The sequence below is a fragment of the Chelonoidis abingdonii genome, chromosome 26, assembly GCF_003597395.2.
Source record: "Chelonoidis abingdonii isolate Lonesome George chromosome 26, CheloAbing_2.0, whole genome shotgun sequence".
In the NCBI taxonomy this organism is placed as follows: domain Eukaryota; kingdom Metazoa; phylum Chordata; order Testudines; family Testudinidae; genus Chelonoidis; species Chelonoidis abingdonii.
The window spans coordinates 6,822,596-6,841,570 of NC_133794.1; the positions used below are offsets into that span (position 1 = coordinate 6,822,596).

At 51.1% G+C, this 18,975-nt stretch overlaps 1 protein-coding gene across 1 annotated transcript in view; it reads left to right on the forward strand.

The window, feature by feature from the left end:
• Positions 1–2,396: 2,396 nt before the first annotated feature.
• The window catches only part of LOC116825785 (LIM homeobox transcription factor 1-alpha-like), a 53,803-nt gene continuing 37,224 nt past the window's right edge, over positions 2,397–18,975 (forward strand). Inside the window, exons 1-2 of the mRNA XM_032782046.1 lie at positions 2,397–2,454; positions 11,637–11,823. Coding sequence (XP_032637937.1) covers positions 2,397–2,454; positions 11,637–11,823 — 245 coding nt within the window. The remainder of the gene's footprint in view (positions 2,455–11,636; positions 11,824–18,975) is intronic.

Genomic DNA, 18,975 nt, shown 5'->3' on the forward strand with positions numbered 1-18,975 from the left:
CCAGGCTTCTCCCGCCGGGCCTGGCCAGAGCCCCGCTTCCACTGCGGACTCTTCACGCTCCTGCCCGCCCCGGAGCGGATCTGCGCTCAAGTCTCCAGCCGAGAACCCTGCTAGCTCCGGCTTGGAGACACCGGAGCTGGCTTCACTTCGAATTGATGCGTGTGATCGACCCCCTCGGGCCGATAGGAAACGCCCCGCCCCGGAACAGCCCTTTAAAAACTCCTCGAATTCGGGTCTCCCTATTGCCCCCTGCGGAGCCCGGGCCCCGGGGGCTGCAGAGGGGGGTGGGCGAGGCTCGCAGGGGACCCAGGCGCTGGCCTCTGAAGCTCGCTTGCTCCGGGGGTGGGGGCGAGGCGGACGGGGGGCTGGGGACGCCCCAGTAGCCGGGCACGGACTCGTTGTGTCTGGGAGCAGCAGCGCTACTTTGTCCCCCGGATCCTCCCGGCCTTAGATAATAGGACCCCCGCCCCCCGTTAGCAGCGGGAGCTGCCGGGGAAGTCTCTGGCTCTGGCATCGCAAGCGGCGCTGGCCCAGCCTCCAAGCCTGGTAGGTGTAGAGATTTTTGTCTGTTCTCCTCCCCGCGTCGCTGCGCCGGGGGATGGGTGCACGGGCCGGGGGAGCACCCATGGGGCGGGGGTCTCAGCTCAGAGGTACCAACTTATCCCTGGTGTATGGAGACCCTGGCACTCAGCTGCCCTCCTGGCCGAGCTTATCCCCCCAATTTCCCGGGCGCTGCGTGGGCGTCCCTGGCACTTCATGGGGATTGAAAATCCCCCAAGGCTGCAGCCCCCGCCCCGCCCCAGCGGTGAGGGGCGCGCCAGCTCCGTGCTCTGCCCGTCCACTCCAGGCAAGTTCTGGGTTCTCTGCGGAGTCGGGGGAGGAATCTCTGCTGAGGCGCGGGGGTGCTGCCCTGCGGGAGAACCGCGTGTAAATCCGCACACGCGGGCGGAGCAGCCCCGAACTCCCAGTTCTGGACCCGGACCCGCCGCGCAGCCACAGCCCCCGCCAGCAGGCAGCGACCCGCCCCAGTCTGTGGGCAAGTCCCAGAGAAACGAACACAGCCGAGCCGGGACCGAACCGGGGGGTTCGGCGGCTGAAACCGGCAGGCTTGTTAGCGCGGGGAGCCCGGCGCTCGCCCCGAAATTACTGCGGCGAAACGCAAACCCTGCGGGCCCGGGAAAGCTCCGCACGGAGGACACCAAAGCGCCGGGGACTGGGGTAACGAACCCGAGGAACGAACGAAATTTCGTTGGTTCCGATTCCGCGGCGCCGGTCCGGCCCCGTTGTCAGGCGAGCGGCGGCTGCGAGACCGAAGGGAAGGACGCGCGGCAGGTGAATGCGGGTCGCGGTAGCGGGGCCGGGGGTCGGGGGCGGCCGGGGGGCTGCGGGGACTTTACCCGGCCGGGGCCGGCCGGAGTGAGCGGGCTACGGGGCGCAGGGGCGGAGAATTCGTTGTGGTTCCATCAAAGCGGCTCCGCGGGGCTCGCTGGACCCAGCGGCGTCTGGCGGTTCGCGAACCAGAACCTGGAGCATCAAGCGGAACCCAGAGAGACCCGGCCCGGGAAGGAGGCGCCTGCGGGGCGCTGCCCGCCCGGGAGCGGGGTGGGTAAAAACCCACCTCGGCTCCGGGGATTAAAGCAACAGGAAGAAACGGGGGGTGGGATTCTCCCCGCCCCGGGGCTGGGGGCCGAGAACCCCACGTCCGAGCCGGTATCCGCCCCATTACCCACCCCACGTTATCCCATCTTCCGCCCCATAACGAATCCATCCTGCCCTGTAACCTGTCACCCCAGTCTGCCCCATCCCGGCCCCATAACCCAGTCCAGTTAGGAGCCATAGCTCACGGGGGGAAATGGGGCTGAGCCGGGGTAACCGCTGGGGGCTCTGCCCCCGCACGGCTCAGGAAGCTTGGCGGTCGATAATGGTGGCGGAGAAGGTTCTTTATTGCCCCGACTAACGTCAAGAGACCAGTGGATTAATTTGTGCAGCGGAGATGGGGCGGACGGACAGGGGGACATGCTGAGCTGTGGGGGACAGACAAGAAGATTAGTGGCCAGACAGACGGAGCACAGGAGGCGCTGTGGGGATGGGGGCCATGGGGGGGGGGGAGGTCCAAACCTGCACAGGCTGGAATGGGAAGAGTTGCTCTGTTGCAAAGGTTGGGGGGGCCCTGGACTCCGAGGCTAGGCTCCGCGGTCTCCTCTCCCGGGGTGTCTCCCCCTCCAGCTCAGCTCCTTCCCCGGGAGGTTCAGCTGAGAAACCTCCTCCCCTCCAGCTCAGGGGATCTTTCTTCCCTGACCCCTCCCCAGGCCCAGGGCAACTCCTCCCGGTCCCCATCCCCTGCCGGTACTAACCCATTCCCTCCCTCACCAGGTTCCCCCCAGCCCCGCTGGAGCATGAAGACAGAGGAGGCGCCATCCTGCCTGCAGCAGGCCACTCCGGTGCTGGGCTTCGGTGAGTGTCTGTCTGTCCTGGAGCAGCCCAGAGACAGAGCCTCCTCCCCCGGTAGGGAGTGGGCTGGCTGGGTCACACCCCATCACTGCTGACTGTCTGGAGCCCCCCTCTCAACCAGAGCTGGAGAACAGAGCTGGGGCTTGTCTACACGGGGACTGCTGATGGATTCGGTGTTTGCTACTGCTCCAAGCCCCTCGCTGCTTGTCTACACGCAGATTGGGGCTGAGAGAACAACGTGGCTTTGAGTTCACACAGCCGGGTAGTTTGGTGTGAGCCTGGGTGTGGGGCCTGAGCATGAATTGATGGATGCTGCTAAATGGGAGAGGGCTCCAGGCAGGAGAATGAGTTAAGGGTTAGAAAACCTGCTGGTGGCAGATCTGTGATGGCAGCAGCATGGGGCTGACAAACCTAAGAGGTGTCTGGCCCCGGATTGAGTATTACCCACGAATACAGCTCATTTTTTATGTGGAGTGTTTTACAAACGTCCATCTCTTGTGCTGGTGGATTTTGTGGTTTGTGGAAATAATGCAATTCATATTTGTTATGGTGTGGGGGAGGGGTAAGGGGCACCCCAAAATATTCCTGCAGTTGGTCCCAAAGGAGCTAATTCTGCCTCTGGATAGACTCCTCTGTGTAGCTAACAGAGAGAAGGTTAAGGGGTGACTTGATCCAAGTCCACAAGTGTGTATTGAAGGGCAGAAATTGGCTAATAGGAAGCTCTTCACTCTGGTGCTAACCAGATCTAATGGCTGGAAGTTGGGGCTAGACAAATTCAGGTGAAACCAGGTGCATAGTGAGGGTAATTAACCATTGGAGCAACTTGCCAAGGGTTGTGGGGGACTTTCCATCACTGGCCATCTTTAAATTGAGATGGGATTTTTCTAAAAGATCTACTCTGTCAAGCCCAGTTACTGGACCGTAAGCGGGAAATAATACAGGAAACTCCTGTGGCCTGTTACACAGAAAGTGAGACCAGATGACCACATCCCTTCTAGCCTTAGAATCTATGAATGCAGTGTAAGTTTGTTGATTCCTTACCAAATTCAATGGGACTCTTGAAAGCAGTTTGCCCTTTAAATTAATGCTGCATGTTTTTCTGATTGGGACTCATTAGCCATTTCGCCAGTGCCCCCCTTGGAACAGGAACATGATTTTTAAACTCTCACGTTTTTAAACTCAAACTGTTGCATTTTCTACCCATTAATTTTAAAGCCTTGCAGTTCATAGGATCCAAAATGTCAGAGGCTTGTTTACTTCCAGTTTCAAGTCCAGCCCCTTCTGAGGAGGTTGTGACTCTACCAGGGATTAGATATTATACAGAAAAGCAGCATTCCCACTTACACCCTTTGCATCGTTGGATTGTTCTCTTTATGTTTTCTTAGTTATTCCTGGGTGCTTGGCCTTGCACCTAACAAAACTCCAGGTGTGAATTACTGACTGTGCCTTCAGCCCTCCTGCTCGCACGGCCGGTGTCAGTGAATCACAATACAGGCTGGCCCTGGGCAGGGCTCTGTGGCATTCCACATGGCGTAATCCTTGGCAACAGGCTAACTTGGTCATTTAATAATATAACATAAAGTGTGTTTTGAACAAGGAGAGGGAACCTCGCAGCATCTGAAGTTTTGTGACTCTTTAGTTCTCAGAGCTAGCTCAAGTTCACATACTTTTGTTCTCCATTTTAATTTGTTCCTACTTCCTCCCCCCAAAAGCTACTTAAGTATTAAAGAATCCCCCCAAAACCCGTAACGGGGAAGCTTATGCTTTTTGTAAGGGGTTGCAGTCACCGCAAAACCCAGCCACAGAAAGTTGCACACCAGTGGTTCTCAAATTTCTGTACTGGGGACCCCTTTCACATAGCAAGCCTCTGACTGCAACCCCCTGCCTTATACATTAAAAACATTATAAATGCTGGATGCAAAGTGGGGTTTGGGGTGGAAGCTGATAGCTTGTGACCCCCCATATAATAATCTTGTGACCCCCTGAGAGGTACTGACCCCCAGGTTGAGAACCCCTGTTACACATTGTACAGCCAATGGGATGAAAACAGAGCTGGTTTGAAATCTTTCATTGAAACCATTATTGGACAGAAAACTGGGTTTTTTATTAAATGAAAAGTATGGAGACAGTATCTCCTTTCCACAGAAAACTTTTGGTCAAACAAAAACACCAACAGTTTTTGGAGTCTTGATGAAAAGTCAAATATTTGCATGGAAACAAAAAAATCAGTTCCAGATAAAGACCTTGGGCCACATTTTCTGAGGAACCCAGCCTGAGGACATCAGGAGCAGGGCACTATAGAAAATCTGATCTTTATTTAGGTGCCTTGGTGGGAAATGAGCTCTCTTGAAAATTTGTCCCCAGCTGTGGGTACTGAACCCTTGGGAATCTAACCCTGGCAGGTTTTTTTTTTGTTAATGAAAACTTTTCTTTCTTCCCCAACCTCCTAAGTGGGGCATGAACCCTTGCATACATCTTCACTTCAGACTTCTCTAAACCTGAGTTAATTCTGCTCCTAGCATAGCATGAGTGAGAGCAGTCACACAGCAACCTGACACTGGAACAGTGTGATTGTTAGCAGGTGAGGAGCTGACAGGCCAGCCAGTTTGAATTACAAGTCCTGCCACACACAAGTTAAGGGGGTTTTGTGTGTGGACAGGACTCAAGCGAGGGGCAACTCTTTAGCTAATTCTGCAGTGAAGACAAGCCCCTACGGTCCCCTGTGTCTGAGTCAAGCTTTCAAATCCACACTGTCTGTCAGTTCCAAGTTAGGCAAAACAAGATCCCTCAGCTCTAGTGACAGGTGAGTGTCGCTAACAGACTGGCACATGCCTCTCCACAAAACAAGAGGGAATCTCCCCTGACACCCCATCCTGACTCCTGCTGTGCAAGCACCAAAACTAGCACCACAGCCTCACCCTTTCTGCTTTAAATGGACCTTCCTTGTTTGTGTGGGTTTAGACCTGAGCCTGACCTGCTCCTGCAGTGTTGTCTGTGCTATTCCCATTCCCTTAGGTGTGTCTTTTGAATATTTAGGGATAAGCAGCATTGGGCCCTGATTCAACAAAGCATGTACTTAATTTTAGGCACCTGCGTAAATCCATCCCTATTCAGCCATATAGTTATGCACATGCTCAGGTCTCACAGAAGTCAAATGGAACTTGAGCATATGCCTACATTAAGCAGGTGCTTTAGAGCTCTGCTGAATTGAGGCCTTAATGCTTCTCGTTGTGCATGGTGCAGTTTCACTGCGCTCTTGCAATTGGTCTGGTACTGAAGCGCTGCAGCTCCATCCTACATGACAAGCAGTAGCAGATCCAGCAGCTCACAGGAAAGGGTAACTGAACAGAGAGCTTTGTGGCTGCATTTCATTTGCTTTTCTTCTAAAGGGGCATCAGGTCCTCTCTTCTGAGCTGATGGAGTGTTTTGAATAAGAAAAAGGTGCCTTCAAATTAGACAAACACAAAGCAAACAATTTTAAAGATTTTTTTTAAAAAAAAAAACTTATTTGATCATTTAAAAAAATGAGCTTCTCTCCCCAAATCATAGCTTCCCCTCGCTACACACACACATTCTTTCCAGCTGCTCGGGCTAAGCCATTGCAACCCAGAGTGAATGTGTCCTGACTGAATTTACTCACATGTGATGACAGTGCTGGCACGCCCCATGCAGTTCAGGGGAGTGCTAGCAACAATTATTAATTAACTGGATTACAGCAGCAGCCCTCACTGTGTTCTAGACTCCTTCCATGGGCCCTGGCTCTGAAAGTTTATACTCTCAAGTCCCAGTCATGTAATGCCAGGATGCCATTGCTTAATCTATACCAGGGCTGAGCCCCGGCACCTCTAGGCTTGGCAGTTCATAGCCCCGGCAGTTCTGGGTTTGCTGTGTCCGTGATGAATGTAAAAAGTTGTTTGAGCCCCAGCACATCTTTCATTACAAATTAAGTACTGCAGGGGTCTGCTTGCATAGTGCTTAGTGCAGCATCAGAGACCGTGAGTTCAGGCAACAAAGGTCATGGGACAAACCATGCAATCATTCTGCACTGCCATGCGCTAGAGCCATTATTAAGTGGCTAAATTCTTACAGGCTTTACGGTAGAACTGGGTGACCTTTATAGAGAATCATTTTCATGATGGGTATTATGGTAATGCTGAAAGGCCCCGCAGAGATTGGGACTCCAGGTGCTGGGGGTGGCACAGGCAGGTAAGCCCCATCTATACACAAAAATGCTGCTTTATCTATCCTGGATTAGCTGAAGCAGCGCAACCCCCTACTGGATGCAGTTATAACAATATAAATGTGCGTACACAGGTGTAGCCGGGTATCGGTTCTTACACCTGTCTCATCACTGTGGTATCTGATCGCTTTCCCATAGTGGATTAAGCAATGCAACTAACAACTGTCACTTCTTTGGTCTTTTATCCTCTTCCCTGGCAAAATGAGCACACTGACACATTATTTTGGGAGCATAGGTGCTGGAACTAGGGGTGTGGGGAGTCCTGCAGTACCCCCTCACATGAAATGGTTTCCATTATATACAAGGTTTACAGTTTGGTTCAATGGCTCCCAGCACCCCCACTATAAAATTTTCAGTCCCTGTGTTCGGGAGGGTGTGTTTACACCCCACATGCACCTGTATTGCTATGTGTTTATTAGACAACCGCCTTGCACTGTTCCTCTAAGGGGAGGGGAGGAAGTTATCCTGGTACAATTGCGTTCAGACAAGGAGTTGCATTGGTATAACTCTATCAGTAAGAAGTCACACCTCTAACGGGCACAAATAGCATGTGTGGAGCAGACCTTGGTAAGAAAGAGTCCCATCTCCAAAGTGCCTACGGGCTGAATAGACAAAACCAAAACCAGGTGGGAGGGGAAATATCTTGCCACTGATCACTGCAGGGAATAGAACCTAGCTCTCACGAGTCCTAATCTAGTGCTCACCTTACTAAGCCACACTGCCTCATTACTCCATGGGCAAGATGCTTCCCTTTAGATGCTGAAGGGGTGGGAGGAGGGTTAATAGGTTTTGTTCCCTCCAGCTGGCCCCATCCTCTGACTTGCAAGCCCCTGCCCCCCCAGTGTTTAGTTCAGAATATGTTTGAATCTGAAAGCTGTCTATGGCTTGGCATGGTTCTGAATGTCTATGGCTGCTGGCAGAGCAGCACTGCTCAGGAATGGATCATACAGGCAGCTTGTTTGCAGGAGCAGAGGCAGCAGTTCAGCAAGGGGAGCTGGCTCAGGTCCTAGTGAGTCTGAATGGAAAATCTAGCAAGGGCTGGAAAGTTGGGGGTGTAGCCACCTTCACTCATGATGCTCAGTCTCCCAAGATGCTGACTATGGTAACAAGCCCCGATGAACCCAATTAATGTTACTTACTGCAAATGATTTGTCCCGCTTTTATGCACCAATGATAAGGTGCCCTTTAGACTAGTGATGGGCCAGTAGCTTAGCGCTAAAGAGGATCCTAGCAGCTGCCTTTTCTGAGCTTGCTCAGAACAGAGCTGGGCTGAGCTCAGGCAAGTGCCTCTGACCATTTTGCTGTTGTATGTGGGTTTGGGACTCATGAAAGACTAGCTCCTGCTACAACATAGAGAAGGCAGGCACTTCGCAAATTGCCCCTCCACAGATTCCAAATGGCTCCGCTTTGCTCCACTGTTTCAGTCCTGTGCTTTCCACACACAGCTGTTCCACTGCCCCTGAAGTGTGACCTACAGTCCCTGTTATTCCAGCCTTGGGCTCCTCCCTCAGCTCTTCAGATGCCCCTCACTCCCGACCCACAGCTCTCCTGCTATTCCAGCCCTGGACTCTCCACAAATGCACAGAGCTCTGTAGGGTGGTGCTGCTGAAATGCAATGAATGCTTATTTGTAATCAGTTCTAGGCTTCCCTCATGGGGAGTTTGGTGAAAGGAAAGTGGGGAAGGATGAAGGAAAAAGCAGAGGCAGTGGGAGGGGCAAGAAATTGGGGTAAGAAGATCTGGAGGCAGAAGAGAGGGAAATGTAAGAGAAAACATAAAGATTAAAGCGGGCGAGAGAACAGAGACCAAACCCAAGCAGAGCAAGCCTGAGTGAGTAACACTTCGGGGAAACCTGAGGCAGGAGGTATCGCTTCCTAGAACCCTGATTCATGCCGGCAGCAGCATTGGGGCAGTGTTTAAAGTGTATGTGGGAGGAATTCTCCAGGGGATGCAGACTTGGCAAAAATAAATACATACAAATAAATCAAGCCAGGTCACTTAGTGGGAAATTGTTGCAAATTAACTAAAAGTGCTAAACTGAAGTGGATTAGCAAAAAAAAAATGAGGAGTCCTTATGGCACTTTAGAGACTAACAAATGTATTTGGGCATAAGCTTTCATGGGCTAGAACCCACGTCAACAGATGTTTGAAGTAAAAAATACAATTAAATACCTGTGTGGATGCTGGTATTCAGAGTTAAAGTGATCTAAACTCAATTCATTTCACTAACCCAAATTAAGGCCAGTTTAATTCTGAATAACAGCATCCACACAGGGATTCACTGTGGTTTAACTAAGCCACTTCAAATTCACACCATTAGTTAATTTAGATTAATTCCCTGGATGTCTGTGAAGACAAGTCCTCGTCAAAGCTGCTGCTCCCAGGCTATGGTTAGACTTCCCATGCACCCTTTTCCCACACTACGTTAGGCACTGATCATGGCAGATCCCAAACTGCTGGACTCCAACATCCTGGCAGTAAAAGAGCTCAGGAGGCCAGGGAGAGGAACAGGGCTGCGTTTCTGTGAGCTGCCACTTTCCCAAACCATCCCAGCACTAATATTCCTCCACCAAATTCAGCAGCTTCCTCTGCTCTCGCTTCCCTCTCCCAGGCCACAAGAATATCTGCTGATCTTCTTCCATATTGGCAAGTACATGGTTTGGTGAGAGCCTGGTGGGGAGGCAGCTCCTGTTGGCAGAGGTTGTTGCTGCTGAATCCTGCTTAAGTAGCGAGATGCAGCAGGAAATGATTGTTTAATGGCAGAGGCTCGGACAGAGCCAAGGGGGCAGAGTCAGGCCATGAAGGGTTAGGGCTCTCCTGGTACCTGCATTCGAATCATGACTACGGTTTGCAGTAACACCCAGGGGCCCCATTGTATAAACAAATAACACAGACCAGGCTGGGCTCCAGAGACTTCCCAGTCGAAGATATGATGTAAAATCTGAAAAACACAGAGCCTGATTCTCCTTTACCCTGCGCCGGGTACTGTAATTTACCCCTGTGCAAGGACATGAATGTAGACAGCTCCATACTGGGAGAGTAACTTTTTACACTCACTCTACACTGCAGAAAGTGACTGCATGAGGTGCGAGGGGCCAAGGAATCAGGCCTCTGGATTCTAGTCTGGCTCATATGTCAACAGAATTGTTGGTTAGTCTGTTGCTTGGGCAGGCTCTGTCCTCTGTCACACCTGTTGCAGATAACTGAATTGTGACACTCTGCTGTGTGCGAGGCACCTGCAGAGGTGTTGCTGAGGGGCTGATTTGGCTCTCAGAACCTTTATTATTGGAGGGTGCATGACCAGGGCTGCCTACTGCCCCCGCTTCCCTCTCAGATCTCCTAGGTAGTGAGTTTTGCAAGGCTGGAAAATCAACGCTTCCCTTCTGTCTTTGCAGACTGTCTAGAAATCACACAGCCCACTTCCCCGCATGCTGTGCCCACAGTGCCCCTTTCCAAAGCAGGGCTGCTTTGTGTCCCCAGATGAGAGGGGCACAGAACATCTCTGAGGAGGGAATTTTATGGCCTTTCTTTGTTGGACACTCCAGTTCTCTCATGACTGCGACATGCCTAGCGCTCACATGGAGTAAAACTCACCCTGACCAGGCCCAGCGGGAGGCCTAGAGACCTGCATTCCACACACCCCCATGCCACGCAGGCCCCAACAGACCACTTGCCTTTGGACAGGGCCCTCCCTCAGGCCTGTCTCACCCCGGCAGGCCCCAGCACAAGGCCCTAACCCCACCCCTACCCCTGGGCAGGGCTCAGCATGAGACCTAGGCCCCACTTAAGCCCTTACAAAAGGGGTAAATGTCACCTCTGTGACTAGCTGGCACCTCTCGCACCCCTGCAGCAGGCTCTGGGTGAGCTCTGCCCAAAGGAAGATAAAAGAACAAGGGGCTGGTGAAGGGAGAGGACAAATGATGGGTTTAAGAAACCTGAGCAGCTCAGCATGATGGGTGCGGAGACAGTGCACTCGGCTAAGGTACCTAGTACCTGCCTGGCTCGGCCTAGTGCCCAGATCCAATGCTCCAGACAGCACATTTATTACCCACGTGCACTCCTCTACCTTGGAGTTATTGCAGGGAAGCCTTTGAAGGGTAGCCATAGATTTATGTGATGATAATGTCCAGGGGAAAAATCCCAAGTCTCTGGAACTTTCACTATTTTAACTGGTTTACCCGGGAGGCACAGGCTGGCCATTCAGACCCAAATCTGACCTCCTTCCAAACTCTTATTGTAGATTGTCAAAAGTACTCAGCATCCAACAGCTCCTCTTGAGAGCAGCAGAGCGCATCCACACACACATCCCTGAGAACAACAGAGAGTGCATGTCCTGCACCATTGAGAACTGTGAAGAACAGAGATATAGACACACACACACATCCATCGCTACGGAAAACAGTGGGAGCTGCTAGGAGCAGATCACTTTGGAAAACCTTGCAGATGGTGCAGGTGACACTCAGGGCATGTTTTCAGCCCCCAGTGTGCTGATATCATGTGAATACCAAGTCCTGAGTGTAGGTGCTGGGCACTCTTCAAGTTCTAGCTATAAGAGTCCAGAGGGGATGGTCTCCTGCATTCTGTAGTTTTCTTTAGTGAAGGATTTGGAGGGGGTAGGCGGAGAGGATTTTTAAAAACGTACTACCTGAAAATTAGAAACCAGTCCTGAAGATGCCATATATTTTTGTGGGACAAACATTTTTATTTATTTGTAAGATTGTAAAAATATGTGACCAATACAGTGTTTCTCTCTCTCTCTCTGGGTGCATGTACAGCAATTAACATTAGTAACAACATGGCTTTAAAAACCGATTAAGCACAAACATGAGGCCTAGCCCTTGTGCCGGGTCTCCTCCCCGCGCTGAATTCCACTTTAGCAGCACACATCCCCATTTGGAAACCAGTCCTCGTTCATGAGGCTCATTTGCCTTTTTCTCTGTTGGCAGGGTCGGACTCCAAAATGCGGGAGGTTTGTGCCGGCTGCGACACGCCCATCTCTGACCGGTTCCTCCTGCGAGTCAATGAGCGCTCTTGGCACGAAGGCTGCGTGAAGTGTGCCGCCTGCCTGCAGCCACTGTCGGGCACCTGCTACTGTCGCAACCGGCAGCTATACTGCAAGCACGACTATGAGAAGTAAGTGCCTCTGGCTTTGAGTTTTGGTTCCCCCCACGTCGCAAGCGCTGGCTATTGTGACTGAAGCTGCCATTAAGGGGGAAGCCAAGCAGAGAGAACAGGTGTGAGATGGATTCCTGGAGATGGACTGTGAAGAAGAGATGACTGGAATGATATGCAGCAGGGGATAGAAAGTATAGGGTCAGGTTATGTATATTGCAGTCATATCTAGAGGCCCATTGTTCAGGTGCTGCACGGATCCAAACAACAGAACCCCTGTTTATTATCTCCAAGTAATTGGAGATAATAAAATCGAATGTATCATTACAGCAGGTTCAGCGCATGAACTGCAGTATGGAGCACTGCTTCACTTTCTGCTTCCCATCAAACCACTGCAAAACATTTTCCAATGCACCGAAGGTATCAGACTGTGAGGGATGTCAACTTTTCACCATGACTTTCACTATGGCATTTATTTGTTTTCCACAAGGGAAGAATGGTTGGTGTAACTTACTATTCGTAAGATTGGGGTGCATAAAATCGAGGTTCTGTTGTAGTGAGAGACCGTCCCTTCCCTAAATAGAGTACAGCTTGTCAAAAAAATTTCCAGTGGGACAATTTTCCATTGGAAAATGCTTATTCAACAAAATTGAAACACTCCACGGCAACGTACAGTATCAACTTTGTCAAAATGTTTATAGAAAAACTATCAGAGCACTTCATTTTGAATTGATTGTTTCTAAAATAGAATGGGTGAAATGAAGCACTTTGATAAGGTCATTTGGATCTTTCTAAAACGTTTCCAAAATGGAAATTTTTCTCAGTAAATTTTGAAATCTTGATGTTTTGTTCCAATTTAGGATGAAAGGCAATTTTAAAATGTCAGAAATTCCTGAGGAATAGAATTTCTGAGTTTTTACCAGCCCTAAGATAGACAAGATAGGATGGGAACAGAGGCAGGTAGTGATTTGACCAGGATCATGGAGCTGGGACTAGATCCTAGGAGTCCCAACTCCGTACGAACTGGACTGATATGCATGGGTTTACACTGGTGCAACGCCCTGCAATCAGTGGCCATGCACCGGTGCAAATGGTGGCAGAACTTGGCCAGTGCAGCTCTGCTGTAGGCCCGTTGCTGAGTTGCAAATGCAGAGAGAGAGATGCGACTGCGTACTAGAGAATATCCTGCACGGTGAGCGGCTGGCTCTCCATGGCACTCTGCCTGGTTCCAGATTGGAACAGGAGCAGTTTGCATAGAAGTGATAGCATGAGGTTCCAGAGCAACAGAGACCCAGGCCCTGCCTAGCTGAGCAGAGACAGCTACTAACAAAGACCTGGAACGTTCTGCAGCTAAGGGGAAAGTTAGGCCTTCCAAGGAGCCAGGAGGGACCTGGGTGCTTGCACCTGTGCCATCCTGCTGGAGCTGAAGTGTATGGAGTTCCCTCGGTTTAAAAGGGAGGGAGCTGCCACAGGGGAGAGCATTTTCTGGTTTGGAATTTACTCCCCCCGCCCCTTTGTGGTGCAAAATGGCACAGTTCTATTGACATTTCAGGTGGGCTACTAGATCTGTCTGATTGCACAGGCTCCTGGTGAGTGCAGTGGAGCTTGGAGAGAGCACCAAGCTGTGTCTGTGCTTGGCTTGGCTGGTGGTAGTTGGTTTGTCTCCCCCTCTATGGGGGCGAGGGAGTAGAGTCAGCTGGACGGTTACTCATAGACTCTATTTTGAGTGGCTGGCAAGGGCTCCGGGAGCACAGAATGGGGATTCTCTGCTAGGCTGGTTATGGTTTTTTTAAATTTTGTGGATTAAAGTACCAGAGTAGGAACCAATTCGGGCAGGAGCTGTATTGTGTGTAGCTGGAAGCAGAGATGGTGTTTCTGCCAAACGAAAGCGCATTTGTTGTTGTCACAAATGTGGAGTTAAAATGTTACAGGTTCCCTCAAGGAAACACAGGTAGCTGGTGGAACAGCCTTCCTGCTTGTCAGCGGGTTACTGCTCATGCTGTGTGTTGCGGTCCCAAACAACCACTTCTGCATGTTACATCCCCAAACAAATCTGGGGTGAGAGAGAGGGTGTGTTTTTGATTGAATTTGTACATTTGTAATGGAGGCAGAAACCCAAACATGGCAATAAGAGATTTGCACTTTGGCCCATCTGTGAACTCCCATATTTTTTGTAGCTCCTTCCCCCAGAGCTCCTGCTTGCACCATTCAGCCCCGAGACAGTAGGGGTAGAACCTGAGCTCCATTTAATAGAGACGTTGAAATATTTTACTCTCCTAATATTAACTAAACCTGGAAACTGAAAAGAGGAAAATGGAGACAAAAAAGTGAATAAATTTGGCAGTTGGCACCAAGAGGAATCCAGCTATTAGATGGCTCAGAAATGTCTGTAGGGGAGTATTTACCTCCGATCGACCTTTGTCAGCAAGACCCAAACTCTAGAGTTGTTGACAGCCTCTAGAGCAGTGATTCTTAACTTTTACTGCAGCCTGCACCCCTTTGGTTCTCAAAATATGTTCTCGCATCCTGTATCAAAAATCGTTGAAGTAGGTCAGTTCTTTAACCTAGATATCTATTTTGTTTGTGTATTACAGTAATCGTTAAAAAATGTATAATGTTAATAAATACAGAGGTTTGATGAAACAAAGCACTGATACTTACGGGCCTGTGCTTAATTTGTGGTTTTTGATGATTTACCTTCTAAAAAAATCTACCATGTCTTGCACCCCCAGAAAGGGCATCTTGCACCCCCAGGGGATACGTGCACCCCAGGTTAAGAACCACTGCTCTAGAGATACGTTTGTCCTGTATTTGTACAGTGCCTACCACAGTGATGTCATGGTCCGTGGCTGGAGCTCCTAGGCACTACTGTAACACACCTAATAAATAATGTACAGCCCCTAGCACAGTGGGGTCATGCTCCATGGCTGGAGCTCCTAGGCACTACCGTAATACACCTAATAAATAATGTACAGCCCCTAGCACAATGGGGTCGTGCTCCGTGGCTGGAGTGCCTAGGCACTACTGTAATGCACCTAATAAATAATGTACAGCCTCTAGCACAGTGGGGTCGTGCTCCGTGGCTGGAGTGCCTAGGCACTACTGTAATGCACCTAATAAATAATGTACAGCCCCTAGCACAGTGGGGTCGTGCTCCGTGGCTGGAGTGCCTAGGCACTACCGTAATACACCTAATAAATAATGTACAGCCTCTAGCACTGTGGGGTCGCAGTCCGTGGCTGGGGCTACTAGAAGCTACCGCTGTATAAATGAACATTACCAGTACCTGAATGGCAAAGCTTTTCTTCCTTGTCTTTTAAAAATAGTAACTCAATAATACATTGAAGTCATCCGGAGGCTTCTGGTGACTTTCCTAACAGAGAAGAAAGATAGTGTTGTGTGTAAGCACAGGACTGGGAATCAGGACTCTGGGTCCAGTTCTCAGTCTGCCACTGACTTGCTGTGTGACTCCCAGCCTGTGCCTCAGTTTACCCATTTGTAAAATGGAAAGGAGGATCCTGATGTCTTGCCTTGCTCCATTCAGATGGACTGAATTCCTCTATAGCAGGGGTGGTTGGAAAGCAAGGTGGCATCTGCTCTCTCTTCCCCCAAGGAGACCCCTGGATCCCTGATGGTCTCTGATGTGAGGGTTTCAGGCTGAACTCCAGATTATTAGCAATTTGTGCATTTAAATTTCTTGAAGTCTGGAAGAACTTTGGGGCTGGGCAGGCTGAGGTGTTGGGAGCTGGCTGGAAAGGAATAGGGTGTGTGAGCATGTGGGGGCACAGCGTGGGGTTATTCCTGAATTGCCAACCAAGAGCAGCACAGAGGTAGAAAGGGAGTGCAGGGGACTCTGCTCTTTGCCCTTAACACCGGTCCAGCTGGGACGCAGCCATCTGTAGCCATGTCCACTCTGCAAAAAGACAAGTCCTGAGGTTTTGGGCCCTGTGGACATTGGTAGGGCCCCCACCTTCCTCAAACTAAGGCTATGCTCCAGGGGCTGCCAGCCCTGCACGATACGAACAGTGTGCTGAGCTCCTGCGCAGGGAGTGCCCCCCCATACATACCAATCCCACCCCAGAATGCCCCTCTTTCCCCATCCCCACATGGGCCCCCAAATGACTCTCCACCCTCACATATACCCCAACAACCCTCCACCAGCCCCTACCTATCCTGGCAGCCCCACACACACACAACCCCGCGGCACTGACATACATGCCACTCACCTCATCCCCCGACGTCTCATTCCCCAATCCCAACATCCCCCACTTGCTCCTAATCCCTCAACCCCGCAGCCCCCCAACACTTGTCACTCATCTCATAACCCCCCTACAACTCCCCCCCCCATCACTTCTGGGACATTCCTGGCCACTCATCGGCACATTCCTCTCCTGTCCTAGCCTAGGGCAGCTCCCCTGAACCCAGGCTGCCCAGCACAGCGCGGTCCTGTTGCCTGCCCCTGCAATTGCATAGCTCCACGCCACTCAGGCCAGGCTGCCATCTCTTGTGATGGGGGGCAGGGGAGGCAGCCAGCCCAAATCTGAGTGAGTAGCTGTTGCGACCTGGTGCATGGGGTTGCACTGCTGCGTGGCTGGTTTTTTCCCCTAGAGGTCGGGGCCCCCCCAAGATGGGGTCCCTGTGAAAGTGCACTAAGGGCACAGGGGTTACTCTGGGCCTACAACGAGGCGTGCTGTTGCATTACTTTAGCAAGCTCCATGTTAAATCCTAGAGGAGACGGGGCACAGGTAGTTCTAATTCCGATGCTGCTAGTCGAGGCCAGTCCATTACCCACCACCTGGCAGGCACCATGCATGCAACTTGCAAAATGTATTCTTCTTTTGGGGAACGGGGAGTGAAAGGCCATTGGTTCTGTTAGGTCCTGGCTCTGGCTCTTGAAGGAGGATGACTTTGGGGAGCTGATGCATGGGATGATCCCAGTCCGGCTGCCCCTGAAGTCCTCCTTCAACACGTCTGAAACAGCGATAAGCTGGAAGAGCCTGATGGGAGGAGAGGGGCTGCTCATCCCGAACAGGGCTTTGAATGATTAACCAAAGCTGCAGCCTTATGACTCCCCACGCTGGCCAAGTGGCAAAGCTCCATGGAGCGAGTCAGGGGAGATCCTGCAGGAGGTTATCTCCCTGTGCGGAGCACTTTGATCACGGCCATAAGCATCGCAGCTGCTTTGGGCAGACATTTGGCTCTCCCCTCCCTTGCAGCATGGGGGATGATTCAGAGCTTACGTAGGGTCTTTATTTCCTGAGGCCAGAGTTGAAATAACCATGGTGCCATTCGGGCAAACTTTAAGAACCCAACTAGTGACCAAAATGCCTTTGAACTCTCCCTCTTTCCTCGGCCACACTGTCAAGACTTGGGGTATCTGTGTAAACCGCAGCTTCTCCTTTGGAATTAGCCTGAACGTACCAGCTGAACCAGGCATCTGTGACATCAGCTACCTCGCAGCTCGGCCTGGAATTTGTGACATAAAATATCAGGGTTGGAAGGGACCTCAGGAGGTATCTAGTCCAACCCCCTGTTCAAAGCAGGACCAATCCCCAGACAGAGTTTCACCCCAGATCTCTCAATGGCCCCCTCAAGGATTGAGCTCACAACCCTGGGTTTAGCAGGCCAATGCTCAAACCGCTGAGTTGTCCATCAGCTAGAGTCACCATGGCAGCTAGTGATGTCACAAAGACCGGCCTGCAACACCACTGAATGAATCAGCAGGAGAAACAGGCCAAATGCAAGGTGGAGAAGCAGTGGGGTCTGGTGGTTAGAGCAGGGACACAGCTGGGAGTCAGGACTCCTGGGTTCTCTTCCTGGCTCTGGGAGTGGAATGGGTGCTAGTGGTTAGGGTAGAGGGTGGGATGGGAGTCAGGACTCCTGGGTTTCTCTTTCCAAACAGAGGCCTCCTGTGTGGCTTTGTGCAAATCAAATCCCCTCTGTCTGACTGGTTTCCTGGCTGTGCTCTGGGGATAAGAAGAGTCACTTCCTGCACAGTGGCAGGGTGTGCTTAGTCTTGGGGCATTTGCGATCCACAGCCAGGGGGAGCATGGTGCTATTGTGAAAGATGAGAGCGTCTGTCTCTGCACAGATAGGTCTCTGGCAGCCAGCGTTGCTGGGAAAAGAAATACAGAGATGGCACGTGAGGGTTTGGGGAGGCTGCTGGGAAGGAGACATCATGCTTTGTAAAGTTTCCTGGAGTTTGGCAGCCGCCTTTAAAGATTTTTCTTAACGATCCAATCTTATCTCCTCCACTCTTCAGAAGAGAGAACACAGCCGCCTCCCTGCCGGTGATGCAGACACTTGGCAGCAAGCAGGGACAGTAATAAAAATACCAGGGCTTGCCCACTTCCCAGGGTTGGTTAGTTGTCAGACGCGAGCCAGAAACTGCTGCAGCTGGCCGCTCCTCAATGTAAGGGGACTCTGTTAACATCAGCTCCTCACAGTTTGTGCCACCCATTCTCCATCACCTCCTCTGCCTTATTTCACAGTTCCCCAGCTCTGCTGGATACTTCACAGGCTGGTCCTGGCTCGAAAGAGCTTGCTGTCTGTGACCCTGAACTTGCACTGGAATCCAGGGAGGGACTTCAGAGGTATTTAGGCCTGATGTTGCCCCTCTGCACTGGGGTGATATTCACCTGGAGGCCAAGATAGGCTCACAGAGGTGCCTGGACACGGAGGCTGACTTTTCAAAGGGCTGAGCTCCTTGGAAGTAGTTGTTGTGTTTAGGGCTTTTGAAACCAGGTGACAGGGGTCCTGTGTAAATTAAGGAAAATGTTGCTTGCTTAAACCACGTTAGCTCAGGGCTTATCTGCACGCACAAGTTGTGCATTTTTAACTGCAGTGGTGCAGTTACACTGGAACAACCCGTTCACCCAGTGTGGATGCCATTATAGTGGTAAAGTTGCTTCTACTGGTGTAGCTTATTCTTATACCAGAAAGGAAGTAAGTTATACAGGTGTGAACGTGAGGTACCTTTATCACTAGGCTACACCAGGGCCAGCACTTTCAAGGTGTTAATACACCTTTTTTCATCCTCTAGACAGAGCCTGAGTTAGGTGCCTAAATCCAGGGTGTTTTCAAATGCGTGTTTGGGGCATCAAAAAGTCATAGATGCCTTTGAAAATCCCATCTGGAAATCGTTATTTAGGCAGTGAAATAAGCCTCTAAGGG